Source organism: Dermacentor albipictus, chromosome 1 (genome assembly GCF_038994185.2).
Source record: "Dermacentor albipictus isolate Rhodes 1998 colony chromosome 1, USDA_Dalb.pri_finalv2, whole genome shotgun sequence".
Lineage (NCBI taxonomy): Eukaryota > Metazoa > Arthropoda > Arachnida > Ixodida > Ixodidae > Dermacentor > Dermacentor albipictus.
In genome coordinates, this window is record NC_091821.1 from 411,841,446 (window position 1) to 411,860,666 (window position 19,221).

Below are 19,221 nucleotides of genomic sequence, written 5' to 3' on the forward strand. Positions count from 1 at the left end.
ATAAATGTAAGTTTTGTATTTGGTTACATTATTTTTGTATGCCTTATAGTGCCCATAGACCCTCTGCAGCCCGTGAAAAACGTTACATGAACTCCACTGTGGCTGCGTCACTGACAAAGCCTACCCAAAACCTTTTTTTTTCTGCATAGTAGAGTGATAGCACACGGGACCGGAAGTGTTTTAGGGTCGCAGGCTAACGGCTGTAAAGGTGCGTGCGAATACTATACATTTATGACATCATCACGCAGGCGTGATCACGCTGTACACCCAGTGGGGCCCACTGCCGGTGCCAGTGCTGTGTCCCTACTGCAAGCGCCAGATCGTGACCAAGACCGTTTATAGTTCGGGATTCCTCACCTGGATGCTCTGCGGTGCCCTCGCGACACTCGGGTCAGTAACAATGTTCAAGACTTTTGCAACAGACGCGGTGAATCCAAAGAAAACATAGGGAATGTTAGCTGCAGTTTTAAATTGACATGTACGAATAATGAGGAAAATGGAAATGAAAGTGAGCGAAAACAAAATACTTGTCACCAGTGACAACCGAACCTCATGTTCCACATCACGCGTGCGATGCTCTCCCAATTGAGCTGCGCGGCTGTGCGCTACGGGGGTTTAATGGCCAACTGCCTGCTCCTGTAATTCGCGCACTACACCTAACACCTGCGGTTAAAATGATGTGCCGCGTCCACCACGAATGCCTTGAGTGGCGCTGGCCAACAATTCCAGAGACACACTTTGTACACGTGCACAAGTGCAAATGAAAGTGGATAGCCGTCACCGTAGCTCAATTTGTAGAACAGCTAGCGCGTAATGCGCGAGATGTGGTTCCGGCTCCCTTCGACGGCGAGTTGAGTTCTTTTGTGCGCGTTCAGATTCCTTTCCCGAGTGTGGATACACGGCAAACAGATGCTCGAGGATCAGCACCGTTGGCGTTGTTCTGCGGTCCCAGTGTAAACGCGGACGCGCAGTCCTTACGATTACGGTTAAAGGATGATGGTATCAAACTTTTATTGCAACCGAGGAAGTACAAGTGGTATATGGGGGGGGGGGAATATTGGGAGGGGGGGGGAGGGCAATATTGGTCAGCTAGCTGAGTGCATGGTGGGATAGAATTTGTGGAAGAGGGCGAGGTGTTGGCTTATAGCCGGCGCCAAATCACGCCCTCTTCCCACATAAAGCTCCGTTGCGGAGGGTGGAAACCTATGGTTGGTTGGAAAGGTCACCGAGGCGCGCAGTGCGTTTGCTACAAAAATGACGAAATCAGTTTGACGCACCATCACGCGGCACTGTAAGCTCTGCCGGAGTTGGGCATTATAAAAAATCTTTATTGAATATTATTCAGTTGGGTTTTAAAGAAAAGCCCAAATTTTCTTTAAAACCCTTGCTAGGAGTCGGCCAGTATCCCTTGGAACCTGGCGGCTGCCTCAGCTTGACTGATGATCGCCCGTTGAGCTTCTAGGTCTGCGTGGCGCATCAGTGCTTCCCAAGTGTCTGTTACGCATGTGCCATCCGATATCTGTGGGCACGTCCACAGCATGTCGACCATGCTTGCCGGGTTTTCACAATGTGTGCGCTTAGCTTTAAATTGGCCTGCGTAGAGTTTACTAAGCGGTGGCAGGTTTGAGTATGTTCTAGCATGTAATTTTCGCCAGACCGACTCTTCCTTTTTGCTCAGTTTGCGATCCACATCTGGGTATTCCTTCCTAATTCATCTATAGTATTGTGTGATTTCTCGGTAAGTGATCATGCTATCCTCTTCTGAAGATATATCTTCTCAGGAAGGGGGGATTGAGTCTGCCCGGAAAGTAGCGTTCTGGCTTCCACTGCTGGTAGGGACGCTGTGCGCACACACGTTGGCATTCATGGATGAGAAGGTCTGTGCATCACACACCGTGGTCATGCACAGTTCTGAACGAACCCGACGATAAACGTTGAGATAAATCTATCTTACCCTTTCTTTGAGAGCTGATGAACGCCGATTGTTTTCTTCGGCACCCGCCACGGTAGGTTAGCGACTCTGGTGTTACGTTGCTAAGCGCGAACTCACGGCACTGAATCCCCGCCACGGCAGCCGCATTTTAATTGGGGCGAAATGCGAAAACGCCCGTGTACCGTGTATTGGGGGCACGTTAAAGATCCGGTGGTAGTCAAAATTATTCCAGAGTCACCCCTCCCCGCTCCCCCGTAATCAAATTGTGGTTTTGGCACGTAGAACCCCAGCATTCCTTCATTCGTTATTTTCCTTCGGTTTCATCTCGCGAACCATCGAGACGTGATGCCTGCGTCCTGCCAGCTTTTGGAGACGCAAACTCAATCTTGGTTTCGCTTTGAATGTTTCTCCTGCGGACTACACAGCCCATGTTTTATTTCTATATTTCGTTATAAAACACATTTACTTGTCTTTGTACATCCATGGCTTCCATTGTCTGTTGGGTTAACATGGTTGTTACGAAAAAAATCGAGACCCTCGGTTTCTCTTATTCTTGTTCGTTGCGCATGTGCTGGAGTTTGCCTCAAGCCACGAGTACTACCGTTCAAGCCACTCGCTAACAAATAGCGCAAGGTCTCTAGAGTTGTTCATTTCGGACCATAGGGAAGTAGCCTGACGTTGAGCTGCGCATTCGAAGCCATCGAGGACCAGGCGCATCTTAGAATGCTAATTACTATCGCGAAAAAAGTGACTTTTTAAAACTGACGTTTTCGATATCTATAGCTCCTTTTTCACTAACTGTTAAATTTCTATTCATCCAAAGTGATGAAGGCGAGAGCCGGGCCGAAACGTCGAAATTAAATATTTGTTTGTGTGTTACATTACGTGCGCTAGCATTTCTTTCAACCTATATATGCTTTTTTTAGCAAATACGCTAAAAGTGAGATTACCAGCAAAACACGTGCCCTCTAAACAGCCCTATGAGCATTCGACGTGTCACCTCCACTCAGCCAGGTACTGTCTAAGCACGTCCCCTCGGTGGGATCTTTTGCAGCTGTTTCCTTGGCTGTTGCCTGATGCCCTTTTGCATTAGGGGTTGCAAGGACATCTCCCACGTCTGTCCCGAGTGCAGCCGGGTGCTGGGCACCTTCCGCAGGGTTTAGGCCTTCCCACTGTGGCCACGGAGTCTTTTTCCCGTGAGGAAACCCATGGCTACTTCCTCGGTCTCCGCCAAGGGCTCCTCGACCTTCAAATTCCGCCGCACCAGCGGCAGCCCACTGCGCAAAACCTCGGGCTCGGGCTCACCCGCTCATTCCTCGGCGCTCGACGCAGGGCCAGGTAAGTATCTGCCGTTGGAGGTGATGTTAACGGTATAAGAGAAACGCTGCATTGATCTAGACTATAGCAGGCAATTTTATGCATCATTCTCTGCGCGCATAAAGTGCAAAAGATTCATTATCACAATTTAAACCAAACCCAAGCTTTCTTTCTTTTTTTTCATTCCTGCTTACATCACCGCACACGCCACTGTGATGACACAGATTTCAATATATCGCTTTCGCATTTATATAATTGCCGTGCTTTTAAAGCAAGAACGCAGTTCACAAGTTTGCTTCTATTTATTTCTTAATGTATTCTTTTTACTCCGCTACAAAAATCTATGACTTCACAGAAAGTTAAGTTGCTGGTGCCTTACATACTTTTATGTCCTTTCTGATATATTCAGCAACCAGTACTTGTAAGGCTAACCTAATTACAGTTGTTGAAGCGTATGGAAGCAGCATAACGGCCGCTTGGTGCTTTCTGGCCCTTGCTTACGGAATTTTCTTATAAAGCCCATATTTAACTATACGCTACGTAAACTTTGCCGACACATAGTTTATAAGATTGGCTTGTTTCTTTAAAACGTTAGCTTTGTGGCGCGTTGTGTTTTCAGACATTGGGGAAACGTCCTACGTGGTTAGTAATATATGCCTCCTTAGCTGTGGAACACTTCTGTAAATCATTTGCTTCAAAGGCTGTCATTAACGTACACACTACTGATCACCCATAATACCATCGCCATAATTTCTCAATGTAACATTTTTGTCACTGTTGGTTCTGTTAGGTCAAAGTGAAAAAGTTTTGTTTTGCATACTGCCTCTAATTAAGTTGAAGATGAGTGGCTACCAATCTTCAGTTAGGCCTTAATTAACCCACACGCTTCAAATTTCATTTTAGCGAAACCTCCAAGGCGTCCCATATTCCTCGGATGTATACATTTGTTGAATGATTTAGCTTTTTCTTTTTATAACATCGTGAAAACACGCACGTAGACTGTAAAAATGTTTACACTCTTCAGGGTGTTTCCTTGTCTCACTGGTAACACCCGTACCATTAGGGCCTTAAAAAAGTTATAAAGGCTGACAACGGAGCTCTAACTAGACGTGCAATGACAAAAGACGTAGCTGAAATCTATGTAATCTGTCTGACAGCCTTGGGCGTACAGAAATATCCGACAACAGAATTTCACAAGGAGAGACATGAAAATCCCTTGTCGGATATTTCTTTGCTCCCAAGTCTGTCAAAATGATTACATAATTTTTAGCTATACGGCTTTTGTCCTCGCACACCTAGTTAGAGCTCCGTTGACGTCCTCTGTAAACTTCTGTAAGGCCCTAAGCGTAATGGTGTGACCAGTGCGTCAAGAAAACAACCTTAGGAGTGTAAATTGTTTTACAGATGACGTTTTTGAGCGATTTAGGCGCACCAACAAATTTCTTTGTAATATCGTGGTAAAGCAAAACCAAACTCACGACGGTGTCATAAAATCCCCGATTCAAAGTGTTCTCATAGTTTTCGGGGTGTGATCGAAAACTTCAGGGACCTTAGCCACCTGTTTATTTTAATGTATTAAGCCCTTTAGAGCTGAAGAAATCAAAATAAATTCTCAAAAAAATATTCTGTTGACAAAGTTCGTATGCTTATGTCAAATGTTTCTTTGGTCACTCTCCAAATGCGTTGCCGTGAGTTTGCGTGCGACAAGAGTTACCCCTCGTTAAGCTAGCTGTATACCCAGCTGTCCAGCTAGTCGTCATCCTAGAGGCTAAGCGCAACACTGCTTCTTCTCTTAATATTACGAAATTAAAGGGTATACTACGTCAAGTGCACTGGTTCCGCTCTCTGCAAGACTGTCATTGTAACAGCGAAGTTTGGGCTAATAATCGAACTGTTCGAGAATAGCTCGTCCTGTTTGTATAAGTTATATTCATCAATAAATATATATGGCGATAACAAACTAGAAAAAATACACCAACCACTCCGGCTCTCATATAAACGCCTGGATTACAAGGCGCTCACATAAAGGTGCCGAATTGGCCTGTTCTTTTTTCTTTGTTTTTGTTTCCTTCTTTGTTTTGATTCTTTATTGCTTGTGGTTGGCGTCTATCTGCGTACATGACTAAGTTTCAAATTGCTGAACATTGACCGGAACTGATAAAGCCCCTAGTCCATAAAAATTTTTATGTACCGGTCACATTCAGGTTACCAGTTAGTTATAACCATTGGCCTGTACCTGTTCTTAACAACTGCTCTAGTTCGCTGCTCAAGCTACAAAGCGTTTTTGATCACTAGCGTGAAGTTTGCTGCTTTCCGTCACCTAAATCATGCGCGTGTCGTTATACAGATGTCAGGTACGCGTGCCGAAACGTTCCCCCCTCCAAGAAGCCTGACGTGCGCGTTATATTCGTTATCAAAGCACGATGTTCTTCGGCTGTTTACGCAGCTCTGCTTGCACCTTTTATGCAGCTCTGCTCAAACAGCTCTGTTTACATCGCTCTGCTTGAATGTCATCTTTTACTTCTATTTTTCTCGTCGTTTTACAGCCTTTCAAGATCGACGCAAGGATGAGGCGAAGCAAACGAAGCGACCCGACCGCAACGCTCCAGGTCAGACGAACTGGTTTGCGGCTGGTGTGCAGGCATGAAAAAGAAGAAAATTATTCCCTAATGGCATGCCTTTGTATCCCAAGCATCACGGGTCATGCTTTCATAACGTTACGTGGGGATAATGCGTTACACTTTACCACAACAGCCAATGTAATCTCATGCTAACCACACCCGTCGTTGGGCCTTCCTCACAGTCGTGCTGCGCTCTCTTCTACTTTCGTTCCCTTTACCTCGAATATCAACGAAAACACATCGTTGGCGTTTCACTGCTCGAGAAACTTCAATTTCGCTGTCATTTCTTCCGGGTTTCAAAGAAAGCACGCACAGATGTTTCTGCGTGCAGTTGCAAAAAACACGATACAGAGACCTGCAGATTGTTTTCTTCCCCCCCCCCCCCCCAGGAAAGGAAAAAAAAGTGGTGTGACAAACGCTTGCACGTGGCCATGAGGGATGAACCAGTCTGGTCATTTACTGCAAGCGTAGTGTATAGCTGTGTTTTTTTTTTTTTTGTACCCAGCCACGCGCTCCTCTTCGTATTCCTTTAGAGCAGACTTGCACTGCCTCTACTTCAAGTTGTATTCCCAATGATTTCACAAGTGTGCAGAGCTTCCAGATACATCTTTTTGATCATCCGTAAGAAATGAGAGAACAGCTGTGGTAGCTAGGCCTAGGCCTCTACAGACATGCGTTCGCATTTCTACAACCGCATACACTCAAAAGAGATCGCACTTCGTATCTCTGTGGCGTGAAACATCTCAAAGGACTCATGTTTAAAATTTGATTGAAGCGCACGTAAGACCGGGACACAAATAGGGAGGTAGACAGGACGGCGCTTGACTCTCAACTGAATTTATTGATGGACAGAAAAACATTTATAAAGGTGTTACAGTATTCTCGCGCATGCGCAGCAAAGCAAGATGACACGCCCATGACACCAGCGCCAAGACTTCCGACCCTTCAGAATTCTATCGTGATTGTTGTCTGTGGAGATACGCATACTCTGTCACGCAGCGTAATGGTTGTTTGACTGACGCAATCACTACTCCGTTTCCTAATATTGTATGCCTCAACTATTTCACGACTTGTTTGATCTTTGTGTTTAAAAAAAAAATCTGTGTGTCACTAAACTGTGGCTTACATCCACTGTTGCTGCAGTTTATGCAGTGCATGGCTAGGTGATTGAGCATACCTTGTGGATTTTAACGATGCGTTGTGTTCCCTAAGTCGATCGTTTACGCATATGCCGGATTGCCGCACATATACTTTACTGCAAGGGAAGGCGATCAGGTAAACCACCCCGTTACTGTATTTGACAAACTTGTTCTGGGGATTCACAGAACGTTTCATTGGTTCTGTTACTTTGATAACGCGCGGGCAAATAAGCGATCTTGTTTCTTGCTCTGAGCACCACGTCAATGTTGTACCTACTTCCAATATCTTTCAAGTTATGTGCCAACTTATGAACATAAGGGATAAAAGTCATTTTTCCCTCCCTCTTATTTGACGGTTGCTTCTTTTTTCCTTTTAATTCTATGGCTATGTTATTGCATACCAATGAAAGGTTCACAGTTATCAAAATGACCAAACTAGAGCCTTTTCCTTTCAGTTGCGTTTTCGCCATTTGCATGGTGCGATCCCTTAATACCTTCCTGCTCTTTTTTTTTTCCTAACAGATGAGGGCTACACCTATACTCCTCCTGCGCCACTAAACACCTGCGCGGGCAGCCCCCTCATGGTGTTCGGGCAACCAGGGCCAGGTGAGAGAAACCTAGCTGCATTCAGGCAAATTTCTTTTTGCACTTTTTTGATGCTACTGATGCCGTGCGTCAGTTCAACCTTGTACCATAGAGAAATGCTTGTACTACTGGTGACTGTGCTGGCCATTGCCCACCTGCGGTAAAGACTCACTGGTGATCTACAAGTGTAGACTGATATCGCAATGAAGATGCCATTGGGATAGGCACTCTATGTCCGAGCGTTATAGGGCATATACAGCATTGACATGTGTACTGTTTGTCTTTATCGGGCGACACGTTTCCCCGCCTAATAAATGTTATCGCACAGCGCAGGACGCGCCTGCGTGTATCGGAAGTTTCTGGAATGTTATCGATGCTTCCATCCGCTGTCTGTTACCGAACCTTGGGTAATCTGATTGCATGTGTGCGCGACGCGAATAATGTAGAACTTTGTGGAAGCCACGCGAGTCCCAGCAATTACTCTGGAACATTCGACGACTGTATAAAGGCCGATGCGCTCGACCGGCTTATCAGATCTTCGACGATCGCCGACTGTGTTCGCCGCTATCATTGTTCTGAGTGTAGCCTGCATTTGAGGGCACAAGTTGGCCCACCAAAACGCTAGTTTCGTCAATCGCCGTTTTGCTGAATTCTACACCTTCGCTACTACGTGACAGTATACTGTGGAATGCACATGTAGCACGTATTGAATCCGCGTGGCAAAGGTTGCCTTATTAGCGACAGTTTGCCGATACGTATGAATAAAGAAGTACTTGATTAGTGCAATCCACCAGTACTTATCTACGGCGATGAAACTTAGAGGATAACAAAAGAAATGAGGTATGGCGCGGCGAGCAATATAGCGAAATATGACAGGCGTAATGTTCAAAGTGCCAGGAAGCCGGTGGTGCGGGTGGAAGAGGGGATGGCCGTAGCTAATACCCTGTTGAAACTAAGAGGAAGTATATTTGGGACTGCTCACGCAATATACAGATTAGATAACCGGTGGTATGGTAGGGTAACATAATTGGTACCAAGGGAAAGGAAATGTAATCGAATACGGCAGAATATTCACTGGTGCGGTGACATTAGATTTGTAGGCTTAGGATTGATTACGCGGATGCCAGAAAGTAGTAACTGCAGATCGCTGGGCGAAGCCTTCACGTTCCAGCGGCTATAAAGAAAAGTTGATAAACACAAGTTTCGTAAAAATGCAGGCAAGGTTATGGGGACGAAGATTCTGCACCACGGGCATGTCACTCCGCTGAATAGTCCGCACGGTTTGAGTTTGTTCATGTGTCTGGTTTCGTTTTCAACTTTTTGGTTCGCTTGTGGCCATACACGTGCACAAAAGACGACACAGTACACAAAAAAGAAAGCTGGCAGGTGCTACGCCCTATGGGAATCGATGTTATGCGAAGCAGAGTGCGGGGAGCCTACCAAGTAAACGAAACGACCATAAGACTGTCATGATGTAGGCGGCTGTTTCATAACCTACATGACACGCATCTCAGTACATTCACGTCATGACCTATCATTTATGTTCTTCATACACTCTGGTCATACTATGCCAATCTTGGTACATACCAAGACGTAAGTGGCTGTTTCATGACCGACATGACACGCATTTCATGAGTCATGTCATGACCTATCATTTATGTTCGTCATACACTTTTGTCATACTATGCCAATTTTGTCACATGCAAAGCTAACGAAACGATCATGGGAGCACCAAGACGTAGGCGGTTGTTTCATGACCTACATGACACGTATTTGGTGATATTCATGTAGTATTAAGCCAATTTTGGTACATACCAAGTTAACCAAACGACCATGAGAGCACTGAGACCTAGGCGGCTAGATAGATACTGTCAAAGTGGCAAATGTTCGCCAAGAAATGCTTCTCATTAAAAAATGAGAACTGATAAGGAGGCCCATTGCTTTGATAAGAAGCGCTCACGGCGAGCGCTTGAATTTCTGGTTTACTCGCAAGCACGTTTTTGTGCAAGTCAACACTTGTAGCGTTTCGGGAACGTGCAGCGGACGGAGTTCTTCAGACGCAGAACACACACAGAGCTTCAAAACGTACGGAGGGACACAACCCTAATGCACAAAACGCATTTTGTCAGTTTAAAAACAAGAAAGGGGCTGGCAGATGGAATGGCACACTGTGGTATAAACTTTTTTAAAACAGGGTTGAAGTACCTCAGACAGGCTGGCCAACGTTTCGATAGGTGGACCTATCTTCGTGTGTGTTTGTTTTGTAAGTATCATACAACGTCCCACTTATACATCCTGGTCATCAGTAATACGAGGGGCCAGTAAGCCCCGGGCAACTTAGAAACCAACATAACGGATGCATGCATGAATCTACTTTATACTTGGCGGGTTGGTAGAGCCACGGTATGCGTTCGCTAACAGCACCAGCGTGTCTTATTGTCCTGAAATACCGTTATCTCAGGCTTCTGTGCTTGGGGTCCTGTGTTCGAATCCTGCGATCGAACAATACTTATAATTGTGATTTGATTATTTATTACGCAGTACTTTGTTGAAAATGACTAGTTTAACACTGACCCTGTGAATCGCCCTTGAATCATCGAGTAAAGTTCACAAGAAACAGCAACGTTATGCACATGGAACACACATCGCTGTGAACTGCCAAAAAAAGTCCCACTTGCAAGATACCATGTCTTTCTGTTGAAGGAACGGCGGTACCCGTCAGCGTATTTCAGGCCGTGACTCCGAGACAATTCAATCGCACCTCTATTCTCTTGGCTCTTGCAGCCGCTTATCCGTTTCCCTTTCGTTACTTGTCTGTCCACTCAGCATAGTTGAGCATTGCCCTTTAAAAAAAGTACAAATTAGTGTCTGTGGCTGCATACAAGATGAGAAGGAGGGGAGGAGGAGGGGGGCTGTCGTTCATTTAGGCGCTTGTATGCTCGTCGGTACACTTGGGGACGGACCACAGCAGCACTTGTCGTGTTAGCATCGTGCACGCAATATACGAAGCAGTCTGCTATGCGATCCCGCAACAACCAAATAGGAATTCCGAGTCCAGGAACCTCTAGAAGCGAACCTTGGGCGCCCCAACAAAGTGACGGCGTAGCCAAGCCACTGGCCTTTCCTGTCATGGGAAGCAACGCCTGTGGTTGCACACATCGCACACTTGATCGGCAGCTGTTTCACTCTATACGTGGCACGTACGGACTCCGAGATCACCAATGTGGTGCCCGATGTTGTTGTTGTTGTTGTTGTTGTTGTTGTTGTTGTTGTTGTTGTTGTTGTTGTTGTTGTTGTTGTTGTTGTTGTTGTTGTTGTTGTTGTTGTTGTTGTTGTTGTTGTTGTTGTTGTTGTTGTTGTTGTTGTTGTTGTTGTTGTTGTTGTTGTTGTTGTTGTTGTTGTTGTTGTTGTTGTTGTTGTTGTTGTTGTTGTTGTTGTTGTTGTTGTTGTTGTTGTTGTTGTTGTTGTTGTTGTTGTTGTTGTTGTTGTTGTTGTTGTTGTTGTTGTTGTTGTTGTTGTTGTTGTTGTTGTTGTTGTTGTTGTTGTTGTTGTTGTTGTTGTTGTTGTTGTTGTTGTTGTTGTTGTTGTTGTTGTTGTTGTTGTTGTTGTTGTTGTTGTTGTTGTTGTTGTTGTTGTTGTTGTTGTTGTTGTTGTTGTTGTTGTTGTTGTTGTTGTTGTTGTTGTTGTTGTTGTTGTTGTTGTTGTTGTTGTTGTTGTTGTTGTTGTTGTTGTTGTTGTTGTTGTTGTTGTTGTTGTTGTTGTTGTTGTTGTTGTTGTTGTTGTTGTTGTTGTTGTTGTTGTTGTTGTTGTTGTTGTTGTTGTTGTTGTTGAAACTGCTCGCAATTCCCTCTAGCCATTCGCTATGTCTTTATGGACGCCTGTACGCCTTGGCGCGCGCAGTGTCCATCGTGACAGTGTTCAGCAGCTGGGGTTCTCAGCCGGTGTCGGTGTCGTGCCCGTACTGCAAGACGTTCGTGACGACACAGGTGTGCCCTCAGCCTGGACTGCTCACCTGGCTCATGTGCAGCGGGATGGCCATGCTCGGGTGCGTCGCTTTCTTTTTTCATGAAAGCATGTGTGCATGGAGAGCGCTGCGCAATATTATAGAGCTGGTTTCCTCTAGCTTCACGACACACAGGTATAAACTTATGCGCAGACACGTATAAATGCCGCAGTTAACTGCATATTGATGCAAATTGCACTGATTTTTGTATATATTCCTACACATTGCAATAAGCTCATTGTACGTGACTTTTGAAATAGTAAAAGGCGGAATTTTTAAAGCCAGTGAGAGAAGATAGCGTATTTCTTTCTTCCACGCGTGCACCATGGTAGCGTCAGTGGATATCTCTGTATTAGTGTCTGATAACCACTGAATACGTAATTTAGTTAGCGTTTACAAGTTCGCTACAAAGTGAACTTGTAAGGCTAATTACATGATGAAATACTTAATGGCACATTGATGAAGTGAAGCCGTTCACTGGTCGAAGCATGTCCATTAAGTAGGAATACAGAGACTAGCCCGCGTTTCTATATATCCGTCCTCAAACTGCGTCATAAAACCCACCGGCGTCCGCTTTTCCCCGTATCGCACAATTATACCTCTACGTAAAAATATGAACTCTAACACCATCACATGTCTGTGCCAGTGCGTGAAGCTATACCTTGAAATTTGGGCTCGCCTCAAGGTTTCCGCTAAGTCGTGCACATGAATTGAGCTCGGAATCGCTCTAATTTTAGAGCTCCAAACCATGCCCTAGAGAAGTTACAACTTTCTTTAGCGAAAATTCTTATTATTTCATTTGAGACGGCTTTACACATACTTGGTGATATTCGCTGCCAGTAGGAATGCGTTGCCGAAAAAGTAAACGCCGTCATACCACTGTCATCGAAATGTATGGCTCATCCCGTGTGAGGTGGTATATGCGACGAAGGTTTACATGAAACAGACAAAATTTTAAAAGAATAAAGCTAGCCACGTAAGGCAGGCACCTTTCTGTCATAATTCTGCCACGGTCGCTCAATGGACAGTGCCTTCCATTGAGCGGCCGTGATTCTGTAAAGAAGATTTCTCAAGCATAATTTACTCAGTTCTTGTCGCTGGTTCCGTGTTCTGTTATTTCGCATATTCTATATGTAGCATGCACGCACGGCATATATACATCCACATGCCAGCGAAATGAAGATATTGTTACAAGCACATTAATATACAATATGCGCCTCGTTGAGCTTGTGTGTATAAGCATTGTATTTCATATGCGCGTTCTGCGGATCAGCGTCTTTCCTTTCATATGCTTGCCCTATCACGCAACTTCGTTGCGTCTTTCTTCCTATTACTTCACGTGGACAGGCGCGTGCGGCAAACTTTCGCGTATGTAACGCACGATGCACTAAAGCTTTCGGCAGTTTACAACAGTGCCACAATACAGAGCTATAATACAGAGAATACACCGCCTAGCCAATGCAGAAAGTAATATCGGAGAGTCATGATGCGCATTTGCCGCGGCACCTCTGATCGTTTCTTACGAGGCATAAATGTCTGAGACCTGTAAATATCGAAGTGCGCTTGCTCCGTCTAAAGCCTGTTTCACATGATGCGATTTTCGTCGCACCGGAAGTGCGATTTCCGTCGTTTGCGATGAAAATCGCAGTCGCAGTGCCGACCCCCCGATTTTCGGCTGCGACCAACCGGTTGGTCGCACAGTCGCACCGTCGCACCGATCGCTGCGATTTTCCGTCGAAATTGCGCGGAGAGCTGTCAACAGAGCTATTTCGCCGGTTTGTTTTGGAAAAAAGGCGCCTCGCACGACAAGTGCAATGCGCGGAGACGTGGATCGTCGAATTCGGTACGTACGCGAAGGGAGAATAAAAAACTTGTACCGCACATTGCATTCTCCGATTTCTATGCGTTCGTTGACACGCTACACAGCAAATGAAGTGCATTTTCACGTTTGCTTCGTACGCCTTTGCGAGTTGTCAGTGCTAGGAGGTGTTCGATCCCCAGCAGACGACGAGGTCGTCACAATTTTCTTTTGTTGGGTAGCATGCAAAAATCGCGCTTACGGAACAGCTTGAATTATTTCAACCTCGGCAAGGGCAAATGACAAGACAGCAAAGTACCCGAAGTTTCAACGTTGCGCTGAACGCGGTACCGTTCAGTTGCATTTTCTTGTCGGTTTTCAAGCACGAATTTCCCGATGCATCTTGAAAGCTTATCTTGCCTCTTATTAAATTTGACAGAGCAAAAGTGTAGGCTATCGTAATGAGTTTGCTGCGATAGCATTAAATCCGTGGCTTGAATAAAATATTACATGCACGTTTAGTTGCACCTCTTCTCTGGAGAATTTTTTTTTTCTTGCACAGAAACCAATAAACATTGACTATGTTGCGGACTTTGTATCCTTACTGCATCTGTATGAACACTTGCTCTGCAAGGTAATTAACTGTACAGCTAGTAGATTAATTAAATACAGTGACAACGTACCCTCCTGCACAATTATGTAGAACTCGTGCAACAATGCGAAAAGCAGGCAAACGGCCTGTTCTTGTGGGGATAAAACAGTATAAAACGACACGCCGAAGAAAAGTAAATCAACACTGTGCAGTGAAGTCAGCCAGTACAAGCAGTTCTTGCACGTTCACAGCTGATCAAGTGTGCAGAAACATTCATGCCTTTCATGTTTCTAGTAAGTTTCTAATAAGTTTGTGGTCACATATATTAGTGTGTAAACCCATATAACGATATCCGCTGCGATTACTATCTTTATAAGTAATGAAATACCATGCTACTTGCAAGAACATATATCACCTGAGGATTCTAGAACAAATTTCTGCATTTCAACAATACACAATATGTGGTTTATTCAATAAAAGAACACAAACTGGGCTTTTTTGCAATGACAAACTTATTCCAAACTTTACTTACATACAGGCAAGAAAAAAAATTATAGACAGAAATATTGTTCTTCAATTTGTTCACCTGCCACTGTGGCTATAGCATTCTGCTGCTAACACAAGGCGAGGGATTGATATGCCAGCCATGGAAGTCGCATTTCGATGGGAGTCATAGGTGCGAAAAAAAGCTCTTGCACTTAGATTTAGTTCATCACCTTTTATTGAACCCTTACACTTCAAAATGCTATTGCACGGGGGGCATGCTTATGCAAAATCTAACACCAATAGAAAGCAAAGTGCAGAATTGTAAAACAATCATCTTTCGTGATAATTCAAGTGTGTAAATATTCATTGCATCAATATGTATTGTTCAACAGCACTGTACAAGTAAGCATGATCAGGTATAGCAAGTACTCTGTCAAGAAGCTGGTTCTACAGATGTATAAATGTCAAGGCATGAATGCTCATACTACGTCGCACACATAGCACAAAGAAAACCTTTTTCAAGAGTTGTCCCTTCTGGCAGATATGAGTGGGCCATAAGCAGCAGAAACTTTATTGCAGGACATTGTGTAATACCGCTTATGAAAGAATGAACAGAGTGAAGAGGCTTTTAACCCTTTATTGACGAGTGTTGCCTACAGGCAACACACCAAAAAAGAATTTTTTTTTCTTGTCGAGTTTAAGTATCGAGTACGAAGTTTCTAGCTAAATGTCTTCGGCCAACACTGAATGACAGGCAGCAAGCGTCATTTGTTGGTTTAGAGCAGGAACACTGGACGAGGAAGAAGTTTGGCACGCGACTCACTGTCTTGTGCAAGCAAGTTCGGAGGAGACAGGCCAATGCAACATATGCAGCTGCAGTGGTGTCGCACATCTGATGTAAAGCAAATGAAATGGGCACCTATGGTTCACATATGATAAGAGCTGTCTATACAAATTGAAAATAAAGCTAGGTGGCTTCATTGGGGTGAAGCCCACTTCCAGTTTCCTGCCTGGAGTTTTCCCTCTATTGCTGAAAAGCTTCTGCAAAATATTTTTTCTTTTTGTTGATTATGTTTACTCTTGATGTGGTTTGCATATTTAGATAGAACAATAAACATGTTTTCTCGGTATTTATATGTCTCGTCATTAAAGGGTTAACAGCAGTACCTCATGCTGCTCTAATAAGAGGAACGATGAGCAAAAACATTTCTGGTAGAGCACTTAAACTAACTTTCTGAAAGACAGAAAATTCCAGGTGAGAGTTGAAGGTACGTTTAGCCCACACACACCAACAACACGGGCATACTACAAGAAACACTACAGCCTATGGTGTATTACAGTCTGTGGGAAAGCTATCTTATACAGAAATCAAGAATGATGCAACAAGCCCTCGACAACACTGCAGACTTTCTTGGCTAGTCTGGCCTCTCGCTTTCTGATAAGTCAGCTCATATCGACGTCAGAAAAAAAAGAAAGACTAGAATCAAGAACTACCCCAGATTGCACATTGTGATCCACATAGCTGGACAAATATGCCCGCAAGTCAACATCCACAAATCCTCAGCTAGTGTAAGCCCATGACGGCAGAGCCAGCATGTGGGTGAAACAATTATGCAATGCCTGGACGCAACTTCCACACCTGGTGAAAAGAATAATCTCGAAATAACGGCGGTGGGCGAGCAGATACTATAGAAAATCGCAGATGCTGTGCTTGTGTCCAAGGTATAGTACGGTATGAATTACTAGCAGCACATAAAAAAGACAACTCATCGAATACAGGCATTGGGTAGTAATAACAGGTCTTTCCAACTGTACCATGCTTGAAGACCTCTATGAGAAAGAGCTAACGAACAAGCACCTAGACAGAGTAGAGTTGCAGCCTGCAGCACAAATTCTTTGTCTCAAGAGCTCAGAACCTCATCCCAAGATACTATGCCAGCTAGCATATGAGATGCAAAGACGACTACCCCTCCCTTCAGAAACACAACCTCGGGAGTACCTGAACTTGAAACACAACAGGCCCATACCATGGAATATGGGGGCAAACAATTAGGCCAGGAGACTATATGCAACTGCCAAACACACAGAGGAGGTTGCTAGTCATGAAGATACAAGCAAACATAAGGCACATATAGTACACTGATCTGGTAATAGCAGTGTAACAGTAGTATGACACTACATAAAACTAAACCCCATATAAGTGAGTACCATTCCAGGTCAACCTACACCTAGAAAAGCTGAACGGAAAGCAATCAAAGCAGCACTTGTAATGCAGATTACACCCTGCACAGCACCCTGCATGGATTCACCAGAAACTGTCTGGGCCTGCACATCACACAAGATTGACAGGAAAATCAGGAGATTAACATGCGACTTGCCAGCACATGGCCAGAAATTGAATTACAGGATACATAGCCATGCAGATATTCCAGGACACAAGCGGGCTTATAAGCCTGACGTAATAACTGAAAACTAGATGAGTTTGTGTGTATTCATTATTAACTAAAGTGCAACAGATAGACAACACACAAGAACGAAGCGCTCTGTGTGTTCACTTCGTTCCTGTCCATCGCATTTCTGTTGCAGTATAGTTAATGAATTCATAAGGCTGCACAGGAGATGAATGATACCTCTGCCCAAGGGCCCGATCTCGCATCCAAATCCACGCGTCTGCACACACACACACACACACACACACACACACACACACACAAATGTTGCAAGAGTGCATAGCATGAAGCAGTATCAACAGGATGACACTAGATATGGATGAGGACTAACTTTCAACTGAGGTTCATTTGTAAAAATGTGGCGAGTTGTAAAAGGGCGATGAGCAAAACGAGAACAAGGTGAAAGCAGGAGCCAACGTTTCGACAAGTGGACTTGTCTTCTTCAAGGTCCACGTGTGGAAACGTTGGCTCCTACTTTCACCTTTTTCTCATGTTGCTCATCGTCTTCAATTTCCATCTCCTGCCTTTCCCGAGTTTTCCCCAGAAAAAGAAAGACATCTTTGAAGGATAGATAAAAATTGGTGCTTGATGCAGCCAAACATAAATAAAAATGCTACAGAAAGAAAATATAGAAAAATTCCAAGTGCAGGAAAAAATAATTACAATTGCCAATCCTGCATGCCAGCACCTTTGAAGAAACACTGTTGTTATTCCAGTAGACAGACTGACAGCTTGCTTATGCAATGCAAGCACATTCTTCCAGTTCCATGCCATTGGGAAAAAAATGAGTTTCCTGGAAGGTAGCCACTTGCACACTTAGTGATCACTGTTTTTTTCCCCTGGACTTGTATATCTATATGTATTTTCCCCCTTTCCTGCTTTTATGTTTGGTTTCATCAAGCACTAGTCCTTATCAGGTTTTATTGCTGTACTACTTTGTGGTAACCTTTATAGATCACTGCATTTTCACAATAAACCTTTTAATTAGAAGTTAGCATACCCTGTTCTTACTGCTTCACAATGTACATTCTTGCTACATTGGCGAAATAAAAGATTTTCTAAGGTATCATGAGGGCCATTAAAGTGACTTGCTGCAGTCTAAAAAAAAAAAGAATGAATAGCCTGGCTGCAAATGGCACCAAAGAACACATAGGACAAACAAGAAAACCGTGATGATCTAACAATCAAAAGTTTAATGTACACACCGAGTAAATGCTCGCTGACAAGCAATAGACTGAACATACACAAAAAGGAGAAGCAAAAATTCATGTGCATTTCCTGACGGGAAATGCATCCATTTCTAACGGAGGCCGTGATGACAAGATTAACCCAGAATTTTTAGATCTACAGCTTCCGTAACTTCTCTAGGCAGCCGATCTGCACAGAATGCTAGCTTCTTCTTCTACAATGCACGCTCAGATGTGGAGAGTGCATTGTAGAGGAAGAAGCTAGCATTCTGTGGAGATCGGCTGCCTAGAGAAATTATGGATGCTGTAGATGCAAATACACTGGGAGAATCTTGTGTCAGCATGGCCGCTGTTACACTTTCAGAGATGGATGCGTTTGCTGTTGGAATTTGTATGGACACGCATCAGATCTTGCTTCTGCTTTTTGTGTAAATTCGATTTATTGCTTGTCGACCAGCATTTACTCGGCATGGTCAATAAACTTTCATTTGTTAGTACACCTCACGAGATTATCTTGGTATCTAGCAGAAAGGTGTTCATTCTTTTTAGAGTGAAGCTGTATATGCCTAGATGGTCCGATCACAAGAACCCTAGCGTAGGGGTATGAGCCATTGTTTCGGGGGTTGTGAGCCATTGTTCGTCTTACATGAGGGATGGAGACATTTCTTGTTGGGTAGACATAGAAATGCTTATGCATTTAACACATAAACATTTATCTACGCATTATTGCAAGGAAGGGACACAGAGTGGGACTGGGTTAAGACAAGATCATGATGTCATAATTATCTTGCAGCAAAGGTGTGGCGGGCCATTGGCTACACCGATAGTGACGTCGTTTCTCTCTAGCAGCAGAGCGCGCGTGCAGAAGTCTCTCTCAGACTTCCCTATAGGTTCAAAAATGTGTCCCTGTATTTAATTAAATGAAATGTGCAGCCCCGGTGTGTCACTTGGTAACTACAGTGCATAACTGAGTCATAAACATTATGATTAACGCATTACAAAACACAAATGCGTAACATAATTAAGAAAGACTTCGATGGACCACCTGGATTAACACAACGAACCGCTGCTCATTGCACGTTTGAAGATGGTGATCTTGCAAAGTGCGAT

At 44.2% G+C, this 19,221-nt stretch overlaps 1 protein-coding gene across 6 annotated transcripts in view; it reads left to right on the forward strand.

Moving 5' to 3' along the window:
* The window catches only part of LOC135913024 (lipopolysaccharide-induced tumor necrosis factor-alpha factor homolog), a 541,041-nt gene that overhangs the window by 497,705 nt on the left and 24,115 nt on the right, over positions 1 to 19,221 (forward strand). For 4 of the 6 annotated variants that reach the window (XM_070532209.1, XM_070532210.1, XM_070532211.1 and 1 more), the window contains 2 exons: positions 249 to 390; positions 2,988 to 3,233. In XM_070532209.1, coding sequence (XP_070388310.1) covers positions 249 to 390; positions 2,988 to 3,096 — 251 coding nt within the window. In that variant the 3' untranslated portion in view covers positions 3,097 to 3,233. Of the gene's footprint in view, positions 1 to 248; positions 391 to 2,987; positions 3,272 to 5,796; positions 5,860 to 7,532; positions 7,617 to 11,495; positions 11,641 to 19,221 lie in introns of those variants that run through there. The other 2 variants (XM_065445662.2, XM_070532213.1) reach the window with 2 other exon arrangements.